This window comes from Canis lupus, chromosome 9 (genome assembly GCF_011100685.1).
Source record: "Canis lupus familiaris isolate Mischka breed German Shepherd chromosome 9, alternate assembly UU_Cfam_GSD_1.0, whole genome shotgun sequence".
NCBI classification, from domain to species: Eukaryota; Metazoa; Chordata; class Mammalia; order Carnivora; family Canidae; genus Canis; species Canis lupus.
In genome coordinates, this window is record NC_049230.1 from 60,460,923 (window position 1) to 60,477,434 (window position 16,512).

The 16,512-nt window shown below is 53.5% G+C and overlaps 2 protein-coding genes across 12 annotated transcripts in view; one reads left to right on the forward strand and one right to left on the reverse strand.

Moving 5' to 3' along the window:
- LHX6 (LIM homeobox 6) overlaps positions 1 to 16,512 on the forward strand; it is a 37,511-nt gene that overhangs the window by 18,029 nt on the left and 2,970 nt on the right. For 2 of the 4 annotated variants that reach the window (XM_038549458.1, XM_038549461.1), the window contains exon 9: positions 5,196 to 7,420. The exons of 1 other annotated variant lie outside the window; for it this stretch is intronic. In XM_038549458.1, the coding sequence (XP_038405386.1) occupies positions 5,196 to 5,500 (305 nt within the window). In that variant the 3' untranslated portion in view covers positions 5,501 to 7,420. Of the gene's footprint in view, positions 1 to 384; positions 489 to 5,195; positions 7,421 to 16,512 lie in introns of those variants that run through there. One more of the 4 variants, XM_038549459.1, reaches the window with a different exon arrangement.
- Positions 987 to 16,512, reverse strand: part of MORN5 (MORN repeat containing 5) — a 37,264-nt gene continuing 21,738 nt past the window's right edge. Inside the window, exons 5-6 of one of the 8 annotated variants that reach the window (XM_038549468.1) lie at positions 11,417 to 11,476; positions 9,125 to 9,326 (exon numbers count right to left, since the gene is read on the reverse strand). In XM_038549468.1, the coding sequence (XP_038405396.1) occupies positions 9,247 to 9,326; positions 11,417 to 11,476 (140 nt within the window). In that variant the 3' untranslated portion in view covers positions 9,125 to 9,246. The other 7 variants (XM_038549467.1, XR_005365024.1, XM_038549464.1 and 4 more) reach the window with 7 other exon arrangements.

Consider the following 16,512-nt stretch of genomic DNA (forward strand, 5'->3'; position numbering starts at 1 on the left):
GGACAGCATCATTAAGGTGAAAAGTGCCAGATCCTCTAGGAGGTACAGAGTAAAGCCTGAGAGCTACCTAGGAGATAAGAAGGTACAGGGCACCAAGAAGGATCCTAATAATGGGGTACATTTTTGCATGTCAGTGTTAAACACATATTTGCTTAGGAGTGTTTATCAGAGAGCTGGGCAGTTATAGAGTAGCACTTTATAGACTATAAAGATTTTCACATAGAGCATTTCAACCAACCCTGTTGGAGTTTGGTGCAAGGCCACACACAGCCATTAATGGCCCAGGTGAAACTGGTCCCAGGGCTCCAGCCTGCTGAGCACGGGGCAGGTGGGCTCCGGCATGGAGGCTGCAGGATGGGCTCCAAGGCATCCTCTCATCCACAGGTCAGGTACAGTGCGGACAGGTGCACTGCCGGCTGCCTTACACCGCACCCCCCGTCCACCTCAAAGCCGACATGGATGGGCCACTCTCCAACCGGGGTGAGAAGGTAAATGGAGCCAGATTGGGTGTGGTGGGTAAGAGCCTTCCTGCCCAAGGATGGGCTTCTGGCAGGCAATGTGCCCAGCATGTTTCAGCCCCCACCGCGCTCCCAAGGCAGTGGCTTGAGCAGCGTGTTCTATGTGCAGGGGCCACTTCAAAGCCTCCCTATAGGCCCCACCCTCACCTTCTCCCCAGTAGTTGGCCTTCTTTTTTTCAGATTTGTGAATTTAGTTGCTTTGCTCTCCTTTTGTGGTTCCAAGTAAGGCTTACATCCCACACCACCCTGCAACCTAGCCTGTCACCTATTCCTCTCCCTTCCTGATTTTCATCCCTGTCTGTTGAGTGAATACCCCTATCTGATGGGGCCCTGGGATAGCAGGTGAGCAGGTGACCTTGGTCAACTGGCAGGGTCTCCCTTGTGGAAGCGGGATCTCTGGCTATCTCAAACATCAGAACTGAACAACCAGAAGGGCTGCTTAGACACACACTCCCCCGTGCCACCGGCTTGAAAGCTTTGTATTTAAGCACTGGCCCTTTTAAAACATTTTTTTTTTTCCCGTAACCCATAAAACAGATAAAAGTAGTTAGAACTGCTCCAGGTGAAATCACAGAGCGGGTAGGACCCACTCCCACTTGGCTCCCTCTCGGTGCCAAGACACCTTTCAGTTAGCCTTGCAGCCCTCTGTCCTAGGAGGACCCTTTGTTTTAGGAGCGGAGAAATTGAGGCACAGTTTGCGCTAGGTCCCAGAGCCTGTATGGGAACCCATGTACGTCCTAATTTATTCAGCGGACATTTGCTACGTACTGACTTTGCTGAGCAGCCCCGAGTCAGTTGCCAGGAACATGGGGATGAGGAAAGAAGCGTTCTTGCTCTGTAGGGGCCACAGTCTGGAGGAGGAAACACGATACAATCACAACACAGTGGGATCAAACCTGACAGAGGAGCCCAGGGAGCTGGAGAGTCGGGGCACACAGCTCAGGAGAAACCAAAGAGGACTTTCTAGAGGAGGGCACTGTCTGCGCACATGCCTCATGGCTGACTCAGAGATTGTCAGGGAAAGTGTGAGCCACGTTGGCTCTCAGAGAACCCTGATCAGTTCAACACTGCTGGCACGCAGGCTTGGGAGGAACAGCGAGGGGGGGAGCTCAGGTGGAGGAGTCTGGACTTTGTCCTGGGGCAGCTGGGAGGCCCTGGAGGCCTCTTTTGTATTTTATTTTATTTATTTTTAAGGATTTTATTTTTTAAGTACTCTCTACACCCAATACGGGGCTTGAATTCACAACCCTGAGATCAAGAGTCTCCTGTTTTAGCAACTGAGCCAGCTAGGTGCCCTTATTCTATTCTGTTCTGTTCTATTCTATTCTATTTTTTCTAGTTTTATTGAATGGAGGCCTCTTTTAGAATAATCGCGGTAGCGGTCCTTAGAGACGCAGGGAGCCCCCAGGAGTCAGCAGGTGTAGTGGGCCAGGAAGATTGGGCCAGTTCTTCCCAGCTGGAAGGGCCTCCAGGGACCTTCCAGGCCAGCAGAGCACAGTTTTGGCATGCCTCAGAATCACCTGGGAAGCTTGTAAAGAAGCAGATTCCCCAGCCTTACCCCTAGAGAGTCTGCTGGGGAGGCTTGGGGTGGGGACCACTCCCGTAGGATACCTCTGCTTACCCTGAATGAGCACCTGCTGTGTGCCAGGCTCTGCAGGGTGCCGTGGGGCAGGTATATGGTGCAGACAACCGAGTTGGACAGGTGGATTTCTAAGTAAGCCGTAGTGTGCGATACAAAATCCCACAGACCCGGTGGTGGGTGAGCATGCCCCAGGAACACCCAACAAGATTGTCCTGCTTGGAGCTAGAGCTGCTGTTGCTCCAGCAACTCATCCATTCACAGCAGGTGCTTTACACAATTTGTCCGATTGATGCCTTCCAAGCACTTTGTGGGTGTGGGGATGGCCGTTCTCATGGTAAAGACAAGGGAACCGAAGCTCAGAGAGGTGATGTGACTTGTGCAGTGATGCTGCCTGTCTGTTGGGCTCTGAAGTTCCAACAGGCCACTCATCACTTCCTTTCGGAGCACTTTATAGTTGACACTGTGCTCTCTCTGACTTCACCCTTCACAGCCTCACTGGGAAGGTGGTTCTTTTTTTTTAAAGATTATATTTATTTATTCATGAGAGAGAGAGAGAGAGAGAGAGAGGCAGAAACACAGGCAGAGGGAGAAGCAAGGCTCCACGTAGGAAGCCAGATGTGGGACTCGATCCTGGGACTCTGAGATCACACTTCGAGCTGAAACACTGAGCCACCCAGGTGTCCCTGGGAGGGTGATTCTGATTGGCTCCAAGTCACACATACAGAAGCCTGGGCTCAGAGCAGCAGCTCACCAGCATCACACAGTGCATGGGGGCAGAGCTGGCCTCCGCCTTGAGACCGCCCATCTCGGAGCTGCCACTTGTCCCGTCAGACCAGCACAGGGACCGCACAGGCAAGCTGGCATCATCCCTGTCCTCAGGGAGCATGTGAATTAGAGCAGGAGGTGAGCAGGGTGACACAGCAGGTGAGCTGAGGGATGAAAGTGGCCTTTGAGGACCCAGAAGAGGGGGTAATGAGCTCCAAGAGAGAAGCAAGGAATGGGAAGATGGGTGTTCCATGTCGAGAGAAGAGTGATGCAAAGGTACACAGGCAAGAGGAGCCTGGGTGAGAGGGACCACAGGGCGATTAGTGTGACTGAGGCCCAAGGAAGTGACAGGGGTCACAAAGGAGGGAGGGAGCCAGGGCTTCAGGCTTTATCTGAAGGGCAGAGGGGAGCCTCAGAAATGTTTAGGGCTGGGCTCTGCTCTTGGAGCTGAGCCTTGTCTCCTAGTTACTCAGCAAGGCTTGTGGTTATGTCTGGTTCAGTTATGTCTGGTTCAGTCTGAAGGATGAGCCAGTCTCGGGTCTGGCAGCTTTTGCTCTAGAGGTTTCTGGCCCCTGGGTTTGGCTGCCTCACCAGAGTTTTTCTCTTGCTGGGCCTCATCTCCAACTTCACATCCAGCAGCTCTACAAAAAAATGTGTCTCCCTCCCACTTTCTGTCACTCCTTCCTGCCAGCTCCTGGGGACCTTTTCTGTCCACTTCCTTGCCAAACCCACAAGGATGGCCTGGTGGGTTGTGTGTGATCAGCGCAAGACTGTGTGTACTTTCTCCCAAATCCCTCCAGGCCTGGCTGGCCCAGCTGTAAGGAGACACAGTAATCCCTGGGCAGGCTCCTGAACCCACTCAAGACCAGGACCGGTCTGGCCAGTAGGACAGAGCTCTGAGCATTTGCAGGGAGCACCCCCTGCCTCCACCACATCATCATGTGGCCACACCTGCTTGAATGTTTCCGGAACCACCTTTCTTCTTGGCCATATCCTCTGATTCCACAATTTCAGAAGTCGGAAAGCTCTTAGAAACCAGGGCCATACTGTCATTGATCAGACGGAGGGACTGAGGCCCACAGAGGGTAGGGTCTTACCAGAGTTTTCTCTCTTTTGAGGAAGCTTCTCTTGATAAGAGCCCAAAGTCAGGCATCCCAGAGGTCAGAGAAGAGCATTGGCCAATGTGGGGTGAGACAGTGTGGTGTCAGCCCTGGAGTCGGGCAGGCTCTGAATTCCAGCTCTGCCACTGTCTCACTGTGAGACCTGGGAACACAGTCCACTTCTCTGAGCCTCCATTCCCGCCCCCACAAAACACAGGTGGTAACTGTTGCCACCGCCTAAGGTTGTTGCCAAGAGTAAATGCAATAATGATTGGGAGGCATGTAGCATGGTGCGTAGTACACAGTGTGCTCCATAGACGTTGGTTACCATGATTGTGCTTAGGGAGATCATCACCTATGCTCGCCTCCAGCTCCTCCTCATAGTAACCAATCTGGGCAAGGAATATTCCTGATCAGAAAATGGAACAGCCATATGGCCATGCCCACTGGATGTCCCTGGACCCCTTGCAAGTGCCTCCTGATGTATTACTGGGACAAGTCACCTCCCATTGACCAGCCAGCCAGTCATCCCGTGTGGGTGGCAATGAGAAGTCAGCCCGTCGCTTTAGGTAGAAGAGGGTGAGGGAAAGGGGCAGACGGTTCCTGATTACCCACTGTGTGTCTGGTACCTGGCTGCCTTCTGGCTTTATGAAGATCAAGGGAAGTGCTGGGCCCATTGCCCAGGGTATAGTAAGCATCCACGACTGCTGTCTTTGTGGCCTTGCAGCAGTAGAGGCAACGGGTTACAACAAAGAGAGCTTGGCCTGGGGCCCGGCCTGGGTCCACCGCTTCCCAGCTGTGTGGTCACGGGGCCTACTGACTTTCACCTCTCTGGGCCTCAGTGCCCTCCCTGTAGAACAGGCATAACGGCAGGACACACTGATGGGGCCGAGGCTTCTGTTCCGTAACGTAAGTAAGGCACTTGACGCAGTGCTGGGCACAGGGAATGGTGCAGTGGTCATGTCCTGCTGCTCCTGTATCTCACTGAATCCTCACCATTTGGAGAGAGAGGCTTTGTCAATCCCATTTTACAGATGAGGAAACGGGCTCAGCGAGGCACAGTAGGTTGCGCAAGGCCTCACTGCAAGTAAGTGACAGAGCTAGGATTTGAACCCAGATCTGGGCCCCAAGTGGTCCTCGTTCTTCATGCCTTCGAGGACCTGGAGGGGGGAGCACCGCCAGGTGTGGCAGGCCCCCAACTCAGCCACCTCCTGTGCCCTCCTCTTGCAGGTCATCCTTTTTCAGTACTAATGCTGTCTGTCCACGGGCACCCCACCACTGCCCCACAGCCGCCGAAAGCTGGTGTCCACGCCACTGCCAGGGATCCACCCGCGCCACATCCGCCCTTCACCCGCTGTCCTGATCGCCTCTGGCTGGACCCCTGGGCCTGGCCTTCCCTTCTCCTGCTGAGAACCAGAACCTGCCAAGGCACCACGGAGTCCTCCTCTCGGAAGGCAGAGCTCCCTGAAATTTGGAATCAGGGTGAAAAACAACGGCCTGTTTTTCCATTTAGACAGGAGTCATCTTCAACTTAAGCTGATTACAATAGCAAAAGGCCAAAGGCCAAATTGAATCTTGCAGCGCCAACAGCCTTCTAATTTACAGGTTTTCTTTCTTCCCATCCTGGCCTTTATTTACTTCTTCCTTGCAACCATCTCTGAATTCCGAATAGCCGACAACCCCCAATGTTATCCACTCTGTTGCTTTTGTCTGGAAAACTCTACAGTGTTTGTGGGATGTCCCCAAAGGAAAGCTATGTTCTAATTTTATCATTTCCATCTGTCTGGTTATGTCAAGTTAATTCAGAGAGAGAAGAGACACTGACCAACCCTGAGAGGCCCAACAGGGCAGAGATGGAGGCCGGTCCAGACCAAGAGGCAGGGGGATAGGCGGGGGCTGGGAGGGGGGTGGCCAGGACTCCCACTGGAGAACGACGACGTAGCATGCTGGGTGTGGGAGGCACTAACTATTTCAAGGAGAGAGAAGAGAAAACTCGGGGTATATATGGGGAGACTCTGTTCCTACCTAGTTATCTGGCATCCATACAGGACAGCTGGCAGAAATGTTACTTGATATGTATGAGGGCATTTCTGAATGCTTGTGCCGGTTAGAGTCAGGGGCCCTTGTTGGCTACTTGCTGACTCCTGATGGGGGCACTTGGGCCCCCAAGGGCCATGGGGGCTTCCTTGGAGGGAGGGGCCCTTCCTGGGGGGAGCTGGGGAAATGGAGCCCGGGGACATGGTGGTAAGAATGCTAATTCTGGACCCATTTCTGAGTAGAGAGAAGGCGCTTGCTGCCTAGGTGAACCTGCTGAGCCCAGAATTGCAGGGGACACTGGTGGGCTCCCCCAGTACCCCTGTGCAGAGCCAGCGCCTTCCCCCACTCGGAAATGTGGAGGCCAGACACGGCTGTGCTCACGACCACCCTATTCTGCTGCAACTCTTCCACCCCAAACAAAAGGGCTTGGGCTGCACAAGACCACGATTTATGTTTTCAGGAGACGCCCGTTTGTCCCAAGCTTATCCTGTAATTTCAGAATTACTTAGTGTCCTGATGCATTACCTATTAGAGGCTGCTAGTAAGCATGTTCTAGCCCAAGTCCTCCCTCCTGCTTTGGTTAACCCGATACATTGCTTTTGGAAGGAGACTCTAGGACCGGGAAGCATGTTCATGGCACATACGTATCTGCTGTCCCTGCTTTTGCCCATGGTGGACACCGCTGATTGACTGCATCCCTCTCAGAGTCTGGATAAGGTTTCGGAATCCAAATGCCTGAAGTTCGGCCCTTAAAACGAATACCTACCTGCCTTTCTTGCTCTGGGACCTGGAGGAGGGCGAGGCACAGGTGTAGCCTGAGAAGGGAACCTGCTTCCTCTCCCTTCCAAAGACAGTTCCATGGGACTCAGAGCCAAGCGGAGGTAGCACCGGAATGCAGTCAGCGCAGCCCTGTTCATCCCCTGAATAGCCGATACCTGGCACTGCACAGGATGCTGATGTTAGCAAGAGAAGCTTGGGCCCGATCCCTGGTGAGTGGGGAGCTCTCATGTTTCCTTTGATTTTTTGCTCCTGGTGATAGAAGCCCTGAGCACAGCCATGTGGTAAGTGGCCAGCCAAGCCCTGCCCAGGGTCACCTAGTTCCCACTCTGCCTTGAGCCTCCCGCCTGGAGGTCTGTTCCTTGCGTGGATCACGTGGTTGTAGCATGTTGCCATTCAGACATGTCTCCACTAGCCTGTTAGAGCAGCCTGGGAACGCACAGGCCACCAAGACTATTTATTTAAATATAAAACAGAGGGAGAAACACACACACACACGGAAAAAAAAAAATTGTAAGCACTTTTTTGGTAAAACCAATGTCTGTTTTGTTACATACCTTTCATGTTGTGCTTTGTAAATGTCCTATTTGTGTAATAAATAAAGTTAATGCAAGTAGAAGTGCTGGCACTTAAATCCAGAACATGATGGGATTCTGTTTCTTTCCTGCTCTCTGGTTAAGGGCTCAGGCCCCGGGCCTGTAGGCAAGTGCTTCCTGGACAATCGGTGCTATGTCCCAGTTAGTCAACTGTGCTGCAAAGGCATGACGGTGAGTTTCTTCTCCAGTCTAAGCTTTGTGGGCAGTCAGGTTGGCCTCCTCCATGTCACTCCCACACAAATGCTTTTTGCCGGGCCCTGTGCTGGCTCTGCAGACATGGTGACGGGCCTAGCCCACCAGCCCTAGAGGAGCTCGCATTCTGGCCAATGCTCTGACAGACGGATCCGTCCAACAGGCTGTGGGGCCTGGGATGCTGAGCCAGATCCTATCAACCGAGAGGACAGTACAGGTGCAAAAGAGGAGATGCTGGGGGACTAGGGAAGGAAGCACAGAGGAGCCTGTTTGGAAGATGCAGGAGAATTTCGTCCAGTGAAGCGAAGGGAATATGGGATGGGAGCCAGGGAGCCAGGAGACGAGGCTTCTGCTTTCACACCAGTCTGGGTCTCATACTGGGCCTTACTGGGTTCCAGAGCCGCCATAGAATCTGGGGAGTGACAGAGAACATCCTTCTGCTCATTGGCAACTTTTCTTTTAGCAGCAGAATTGGTGATTAAAGCCAAAGCTCTTGAGGAGGGCAGTGGAGCGGCCAGAGTTGCTCAGAAACCTCAGCTCAGGATGTACATCGTCCTCACCCCTGCAAGGCCCCCGTCTGGATTAGTTGTTTCATCTGCCATCTCTGATCCCGTCTCTGCCGCTCCTCCCTCCATTCTTCCGATCTACTTATCAAATGTTGATTTAGATATATGTATATCTTTTTAAAAAAGATTTATTTATTCACGAGAGACAGACACACAGGGAGAAAGAGGCAGAGACATAGGCAGAGGGAGAAGCAGGCTCCTCACAGGAAGCCCAATGTGGGGATCACGCCCTGAGCTGAAGGCAGATGCTCAACTGTTGAGCCACCCAGGTGCCCCTAGATATATGTGTAGATCTCAAATATAGTTTAAATTATGTGTATGTGCTTCTTTGCATGAATGTGCCTTCTGTTTCTAAAGCACAGCTTGGAAACCCCTATGGAGCTCAACCCTGTTATTCTGCAGAGGTGACTGTTGCCCTAGAAGGGAGAGGTAACCCTCCAGGATCCCTCTGTGGCACAGCTGAGCGTGCGCAGGCCACCCTCTGACTCCTAACTCTGCCTAGCATGCCAACTCTGGGTCACTGGTTTGAAGGCCGCTTTCCCTCCCCCCGCCCTCCCACTACAGACCTTGTCAGAACCTTCATAGACCTGCCTTCTCCTGGCAGCTCTTGGTGAGCAAGGGACAAAACATGGGGTGGGTGGGGCTGGGCCGGGCTGTGGGATCTGGCAACCTCTAAGGAGGGACAGTTATGCAAAGATCCAGGATGCCTGTGGCCAAAGTGTTGCCCTGGAACATGTCATCCCTTCTCTTCTGGTTTTCTGCTGACATGTGATTTTGGGGTGGTGTTGAGGAACACCTGGGAAATAAAAATGCATCAGGAAGTGGCAGCCAGGAATGCACACTGCTAGACTCCATTCCCAGAGATTCTGATTAGCATGTCTAAGGTGGCGCCCAGAAATAATCTAATTTATAATTTTGCCCAGGTGACTTTGATGCTGGTGAAATGAGGATCCCCTAAGAAATTGTCTCAGGAAAGTACACTTGGGGCCACTGAAAGCTGCAGAAAGACTTTTATTCCTGAGTTAAAAGTCAGGGTCTGGAAGTTTAGACTGCCCTCAGGGCCAGCTGCCGCCAGCAGTGTAGACAAAACTCTGGCGGAGGTGATAGCGAAGCTCACAGCTTCGGTCGGTGACCCACAATCTCGTCCCAGCCCTTGCGACACGTCCTGATGATCCACTCATGCTCGTCATCGTCTGCGGGGGAAGAGGAAGAGCTGATCATGCTTGGTGTTCGCCGGGCCTTCTCTGGGCTGGGAGATCGGCAGGTGGGGTCCAGGGCCTGGGGTGCCCTCCAGCACAGGGGTGTGGCCTCAGTGGCCAGTCAAGCTCTGTGTTGGAAAGGAACCCACTTTTGCTGAACCCCAATCCTTTGGTTGCCTGGGCTTGGGGAAATTGAACACGGTGGGGTGTATGGATGGCAGATATCACTGAGGGAGGCAGGCATGAGGTCACCTGGCCATTCTGAGCTGGGCAGCCCCGACGGGCACCCAGAGAGCAGCTTGCTCGGGCCTTAGCCCTCTCTGCCCCCCACAGAGGGTACCCCCAGAACAGCCAGCCCTGTGCTGTGAGGCCTTGCTGGTCGTGCCAGGAGCCAGAGCCTTCAGGTCTTCTTCGTTTCCTTTCTGGGTTTTCCACTGTAGACCCTTATAAGAGCCCATATGGCTCTGCAGGGGAACCTGACTCCCCCGTAGACTCAGGTCCTTTTGGTGGGGAATAGAGAGGAGTTGCAGATACTTCTGTAGGCCCTGTGCTCCTCCTTTAGCTTCCTTAATTTAACCCTCATGAGCACCTGCCGGCAGCAATCCCGCCATTGTACAGATGGACAGGCAGGCTCGGAGAGATCGAGTCACCTGTCCACAGCCACAGGTTAGTAGGTAGGAGCGCCTCGAATGTGAACCCTGGTTTGTCTGAGTACGAAGCTTGTACTGGTTTTCAAGCCGTAGAGAGAGGGAATGGAGCACAGTCTTTAGGCCCCCCACACCACAATCAATCATCTCTCTGGGCCAGGGAAGGCTCATCTGGGGGCTGACTTATTTTCCTCCATTATCCCCCAAACCCATACCCAGGCCCTCCCCTACCTCTGGCAGGGACCCACTTTAATGGTGGGATACATACCCCTAAAAATGCAGGCAGCTCCGTAAAATGTGCGCTGTTGTTTTGTGTGCAAATGTGGTTTTAATTTACCACCATAAATGGCATTGTACTATGAATTTCATTGTGTCTTACTTTTTTCACTCAACGCTACATTTTCAAGATCTATTCTTGTTGCTAAATGCACATCTAGTTCTTTGCTTCTTACTGCTGCCCGATACTTGGTGGTGGCTTCTGAGACGTTCTCCTCCCCATCGGGGATGGGTGGAGTGGGGGGGGGGTGGACATCCAAGGGGGCCACCTCCCCTGACCAGAAGTTCCGCTGGGACCAACATTCTTGGGCGTAGCCCTTCGTGGACTCATGAAGGACGGCCGTGGAGTCATGAACGCACTTCATTAACCAAGACTCCCAGCTGAGCCCAAGTTCTCGTCATCACACCACCGTAGCTGGCCCTGCCTCGTCCCTGCTTCACTTCGCGGCCTTTCGTGTCAGGCCCTGGGGACAAAGAGAACTAGCCCAAGCCCCTGCCCTGGAGCGGCTCTCCTCCTGTCTCCCGACCTGCCCTCCCGTCTACCGTCCAGTCCAACGGATGGGAGACAGGCCTACCCATCCTCCTCGTAAACAGCAGCAGCCAGGGAACCAGTGCACCCCCTGAGAGCTAGCCTGAATCCTGCCCTCAAGTCAGCCCCCCCCCCCCCGCCCCCTTCCCCTTCTAGGAAAGCTCTAGGCCCAGAACCAGAGAGGTGGAGACCTCTTGACAACCTACTGTGTGCCCCATGCTTTACAGACATCCGTCTCGTCGAGTCTGTGTGACAGTCCAGGAGAGGGGGAGATCACCCCCATTTTAGACAAGTAATGAGCCTTGCCCCACCTCCACCAAGGCCCATCAGACTGCAAAGCCTGACCATCCCCCCAGGGCTGGTGCGGGAAGGCGGGGAGGGCAGGGAAGGCAGGGAAGGCAGGCCGCCCCCACAGAGCCAGTGTCCCTGCCTCCTCCCCACTGTTCCTTTGTCCATAACCTAAAGGAAAGGCTCCCGCCCAGCCTCTCTTGCCCCCGAGGACTGCCGGGAATCCACGCGTGGCTGTCAAGGCCTGGCGGCGGGGACGGGGACGGCGGCGGCACACAAGGAGTTAAGCGCTGGTGAAGCCCACTTTTGCCACACCGCGAGCAGAGCAGCGGGTTGATAATTACAGTTCTGAAGTCTCTGGGCTATTCGAATCCGTGCAGCTGCAAGCTCTTCAGTGCTAACCCCTGAAACCAGACAAACTGAGTTTATTGTGCTAAACCAGCCCCGGGCCCCTCCCTGATCGTTACAAATTGACAGCAATGGACTTAACAGCCTCTCCACTACCCCTCTCGCACTCTACCTGGCGGCACAGCCACCAATTTGAATCACAGATGCCTCCCCTCCAGGCAGCTGCTCGCCAACCCTCCCTCCACCTCCTCGGCTGCTCCCTGCTCCCGCCGCTCCCGCCGCTCCCGTGGCCCCTCCACACCAGGGCGAGGCAGGCAGCCGAAGCACATTTCATCAATATTTAAAATGGAATTAAACCTGCGGCTTTGATTAATGCCTCCCAGATTCTGGGGGTTGTGATTACTATTTTGCAAATTGCAATTGTTGGAATATGTTAATATGATTGTCTGAGAACATCTTCACCTTCTTAGATAATTTTCCCCCTTTTTGTCGGGAGGGGAGGGGTGGGGAGGGGAGAGGAAAGGGGGAAAAGATGGGAGGGGGGGCACCCCGGCAAACTCTTTAATCAATTGTAAATTATTACCCTGGGCACAGTTGCCGGTGGTTCAGAGGGGAAGGGGAGGGAGGGAGATTTCTGGTTTGGTGCATTTATCTTGAAAAGTTTTGGTCTTGTTGGCTCACAATTCCGCTCTGGGACGCTGTCCTAAGGGAATAATCTATTTGCCTCACTATTATTTAGAACCAAGGCAACTGAAATAATCTATGTCTCTAAAACAAGAGAATGATGACTCTGTTGTATATTCATATAACAATTGATTTCTAAACGGGGACCATGGGCCAGGTATTGTGCTAAGTTTTATGACAGAGTGGGGGGGGGGGAGGACAATGGGATTTAGCAGCTCTTGAAAAAGTAGGGCTATGAAGTCTGTATAGCAACACAGAAATGTTTTTGATTTGACAAAAAAGGTGGGAAGAGGCAAGAAACAAAATTACATAATATAATCTGTAAACACTGTGCTCAGGAGAAAAATCGTAAAATAACACATTGGATGTGAATAATATGCATCTCCCAGCAGTGGAACGTGAGAGGTTCTTCTGCTTTGGGTATTTCCCAAATCTTCTTAATGTGTATTGGCAATAGAAAAAAATGAAAAACAATTATCTCTTTTTTTTTTTTCCTACCCTCCAACTTAATGCTTTGTTAATTTCATGTATTTTTGGTCATTGGAAGAAAAATATTTCTCGGTTCCTAGAGACACCAACGGGGTTCTTTAATTTCTACAAAGTAAAAGAGCCAGCATTAAAATGTTGGTTAAAAAAATGGGAGAATAGACAGATTTCCTGAGCAGAAGAAATCCAAACAATTTCTGTGAATACTCTGCCCTCAGGGAGGTGGAGCGTAATTCCCCCTCCTTGGGCGTGGGCCGCAGAGTGGCTGCCTCTCCGTCAGGACAGTTTAGGAAGGGAGCAAAACACGGCAACAAAAAATAGTAGCTTTGGCTTGCCTTAATCACCATCGGCGCTCTTTCCCCGAGAACTGATTTCTTGGCAACAGTGCACAGCTCAAACATCACTTTCTTGGGGATCCCAGTCTGCCTGGGACCCCTCTTCGCGTTCTCTTCTTCATAGCGCAGGCTTCTTCCTGTAATTGTCTTGTTTATGCCTGGATTGTCAGTCTCTCCCATCAGACCGGGAGCCTCATTGGCTTGTTCAGTGGTATCACTGGTGCGTGGACAAGTGTGTGGCATCGGAGGCGCTTAGTCCCTATCTGCTCAGTGAACGAAGGAATGAGTGGATCATCCAGCCCTATGGCCCACCCCGTGCCCAGTGCTAGGGGAGGGGTGGAGGACAGAGAGGGTAGACAGAGACCTAGCAGGGGGTGTTTGCCCGGAGGCTTGACTCAGATACACCTCAGGTTCAGGTCTGTTTGCCTTTGGGCCAGAAAGATTTCTTTATTCTGGTCTGAAGCTTTAGAAGCGGCCTCACTGCCACATGCAACTCCCTCCCCACCATGGCACCCCCAGGAATCTCACCAATCACTAGGAGAACTTGGGCTCCTTATAGAGAAGAAAATGAACTTTCGGGGAGAGATAGACCCCAAATCTGACCGTGAACGTTCCTACTGTGAAGCCTTGCCTGGAAAGGGTCCCCACTCTTTCCCCTGGACCCCAAGGCCCTCCATCCAGGCCTTTCTGATCTCCAAACTGCCTCCGACCTTGGGCCACCCTGGAAAATGCAGCCCACCTGCTGTACTGCAGTCCCCGCGTGTGCATGCAGACTGGGGCCTCTCCGCCTGTCCACACACCAGGCTGGGGGCAGGGACAGGGCCGCTCAGAGCACTCCCCATTTCGGGGCCTTAGTGTATCTAAAAGTGAGGAAAGGCCCAGATGAGAGGAGAACAATCGCAGTGTGGCTTAAACACGTATAGTTAACAAATGCTTTCCACACTTGTTACACACACAACCCAATGCAATATAAATGTGTTATTCCAGGCTGTCGTTCAAGGCAGCGTCAAGCCCACAGCACAGCTAATGGTCGAGTTCTCGGGCGGGGGGGGGGCTGTGAGGTTGGCGTTGTCTGGTGAACGTGGTCTCTCGGTGCCGCCATACTCCGGACCCAAGGCCACTGGCAAATGTGCATGGCTGAGCCCAGTGCCCTCCTGGATGTCCTCCGCCCCCCAGGCCCTGCCTGGATGTCACCTTCCCTGACTCAAGCTGAGGTCATGGTTGCCCCCACCAGCCTCCAGCAGGTGTGACTAATGTACTCCTGGTCGTCGGAACCTGGTGCAGATCCGGCACTTAAAAAGCAGTTAATAAATATATGCTGAATGAATGGAGAAAGAAATGTAACGTTGGGGACATAAGAGTAACAGGCTTCCCCTGTGGGATTTGGAAAAGGGGGAAGAATTTCTTCCCCACCCTCAGCAAATGGGAGCTCCTCAGAGGAGGCAGAACAGATATGCCATATGCAAGGCCAAGGCTGCTGTTTCCTCTTTTGTTTTTTGAGGTCATAGGTGGAGCAGCTCCACCGCACAGAAAGGATGGGTTGTTTGGGCTCGTTCTGGGGCACCAGCCACGATTTCGAAGCCCAAAGCCCTGGCTGGCCTGGGGCCTGCCTCACAATGAGCAGGGGAGGGCAGGCCTGCACAGGCCACCAGCAGGATCACAGACCGTGTCATTAGTGCAATCCAGGGTCAGATCAGCGCAGTGCAGGGGGAGGAAGAGATCCTGAAAACCTCCCAACAGGTGCAGGGCAATATGAGCTCCCAGGTGGTTGGCAGGAAGGCAGCAGCATAGTGGCTAAGAGCATGGGCACTGAAGTTTGGCTGCCACTGCTCGGAGACCAAGTGGCCTCACCCCTCTCTGGGTCTCATTTCCTCATCCACCAAGTGCCCCCTGAGAGGTTTCCTATGAGGATCAAGTGAGATCATTCCTGAAAAGTGCCTAGCACAGTGCCTGCTACACAGGGAATGGCAAAAACCAAAAGAAAGCCAGAGGTTGTCTCTTCAAGGTGAGACTTCAGGGTCTGTGCATGTGACAGCGCAGCATAGACTGGAAGGAGTTCTGGGTCCAGTGCCCAGCCCTGGTGCCAACTTGCCGGGTGATCTTGGACAAGCCACTCTCCCTCTCTGAGCCGGGCTCCTTGTCTATACAGGGGGTTTGACCAGACCTCCTGCACAGCCAGGATCAACAGCACCATGTTGGCACCCAGGAAGGAGGATCTGTGATCACCACTTTGAGGGCTCTCTAATTCCCTTACTGGATCCTTTCAAGAGTGTTCTTAAGGGACTCTCTCAGAGCACCCTGGGACTTCTCCTTTCTTGTGGGGAGGAGGGAGGACCTGGGGCAGAGGAGGTCTTTACACAAGGATCAGCATCCTAGGAACCACAGCTCGGTTAATGATTTTTTGTTCAAAGTGAGGTGGGCAGGCTGGGGCAGGAGAGGGCGGATGGGTGGATTCGGGTTATCAGGCTCCCACAAGCCAGATTCTCTTACCTCTGGGCGTGCCTTTGGGCTGAGCATACCTGTGGTCGCCTCTGCTACGCAGCAGCCTCCCCCTGGGACGGGGAGGGGGCCAAGATGAAACCAGGGAGGGGAAGAGGTTCACACTGGCAGAGCACCTAGGAGGTGCCTGGTTCTGTGGAAAGAAGGTCACGTCTCTCCTCTCCGCAGCAAGTGACACAGGTCATCCCCATTTAAGACAAGAAACTGAGGCTTCAAGGGGGGAAACAAGTTGCCCACTTCATCTGCCAGGGCTCATGGTCCTGGCGCAAAGGCCACACTCACGCTGTGTGTGCACGGCCACAAATGGGAGTGTTTCCATCCAGTTGTGTGAATGTGCATGAGAACCTCCCTAAGTGTGGGCGTGGGTGTGGGCACAAGTATGAATACGTGTGTACTGTGAGTGTGCAGGTGGCTGTGTCTGCGGTGCTCAGCGTGTGTGTGGCGCTCAGAGTGTGACAGTGTGTGACTACCTGAAGTCTGAGTGTGCGCTTGAGCAGCTGCCGAAGGAGGCGGCACATCCATCCCTCCGTGACAGCCTAGCGCTCGCCCACAACACCACGCCAGGCCAGACTCTATCATGGGGGCTGCCCTCCTTTCCTGGGGTCAAGACCGACTCACACGGCTCCTGTGTGACCTGGGGTTCCAGGCGGGGTTGACAGGTGCCCCAGCCCCTGGGCAGTGCCATCCTCAAAGCCCAGCTCCACCCTCTGTGCAAAGGCAGGGCCGTGTGAGTGAGCAGGTGGGGCAGGGCCAGAGCAGAGCCGGTGCCTGCAGGAAGGGCGGCAATGCCCGCACCCCCTCGTCACAACTCCTGACAAGCAAGAGGCTTTGAACTTTGCTTCAAGTGCTGGTGGCCAGAGGCCAAGGCTGTGGCATGGCCAATATTGACTAAGGGATAGTTGCCCGGGCAAAGCCTAAAGGGACAAGGGACAGGAGGGGAAACTTTGGGGCCTGCTCTTGATTTTCTCTGTAAAAGAGCTGGGTGGGTGGAGGGCTCGGGGGCAGAAGGTGGTGGGGAGGTGGATTCGGCCGGGCCACTTTACCCACTGGGAACTAGAGGTGCAGGGCTCAGCACCCACAGGTCTCAA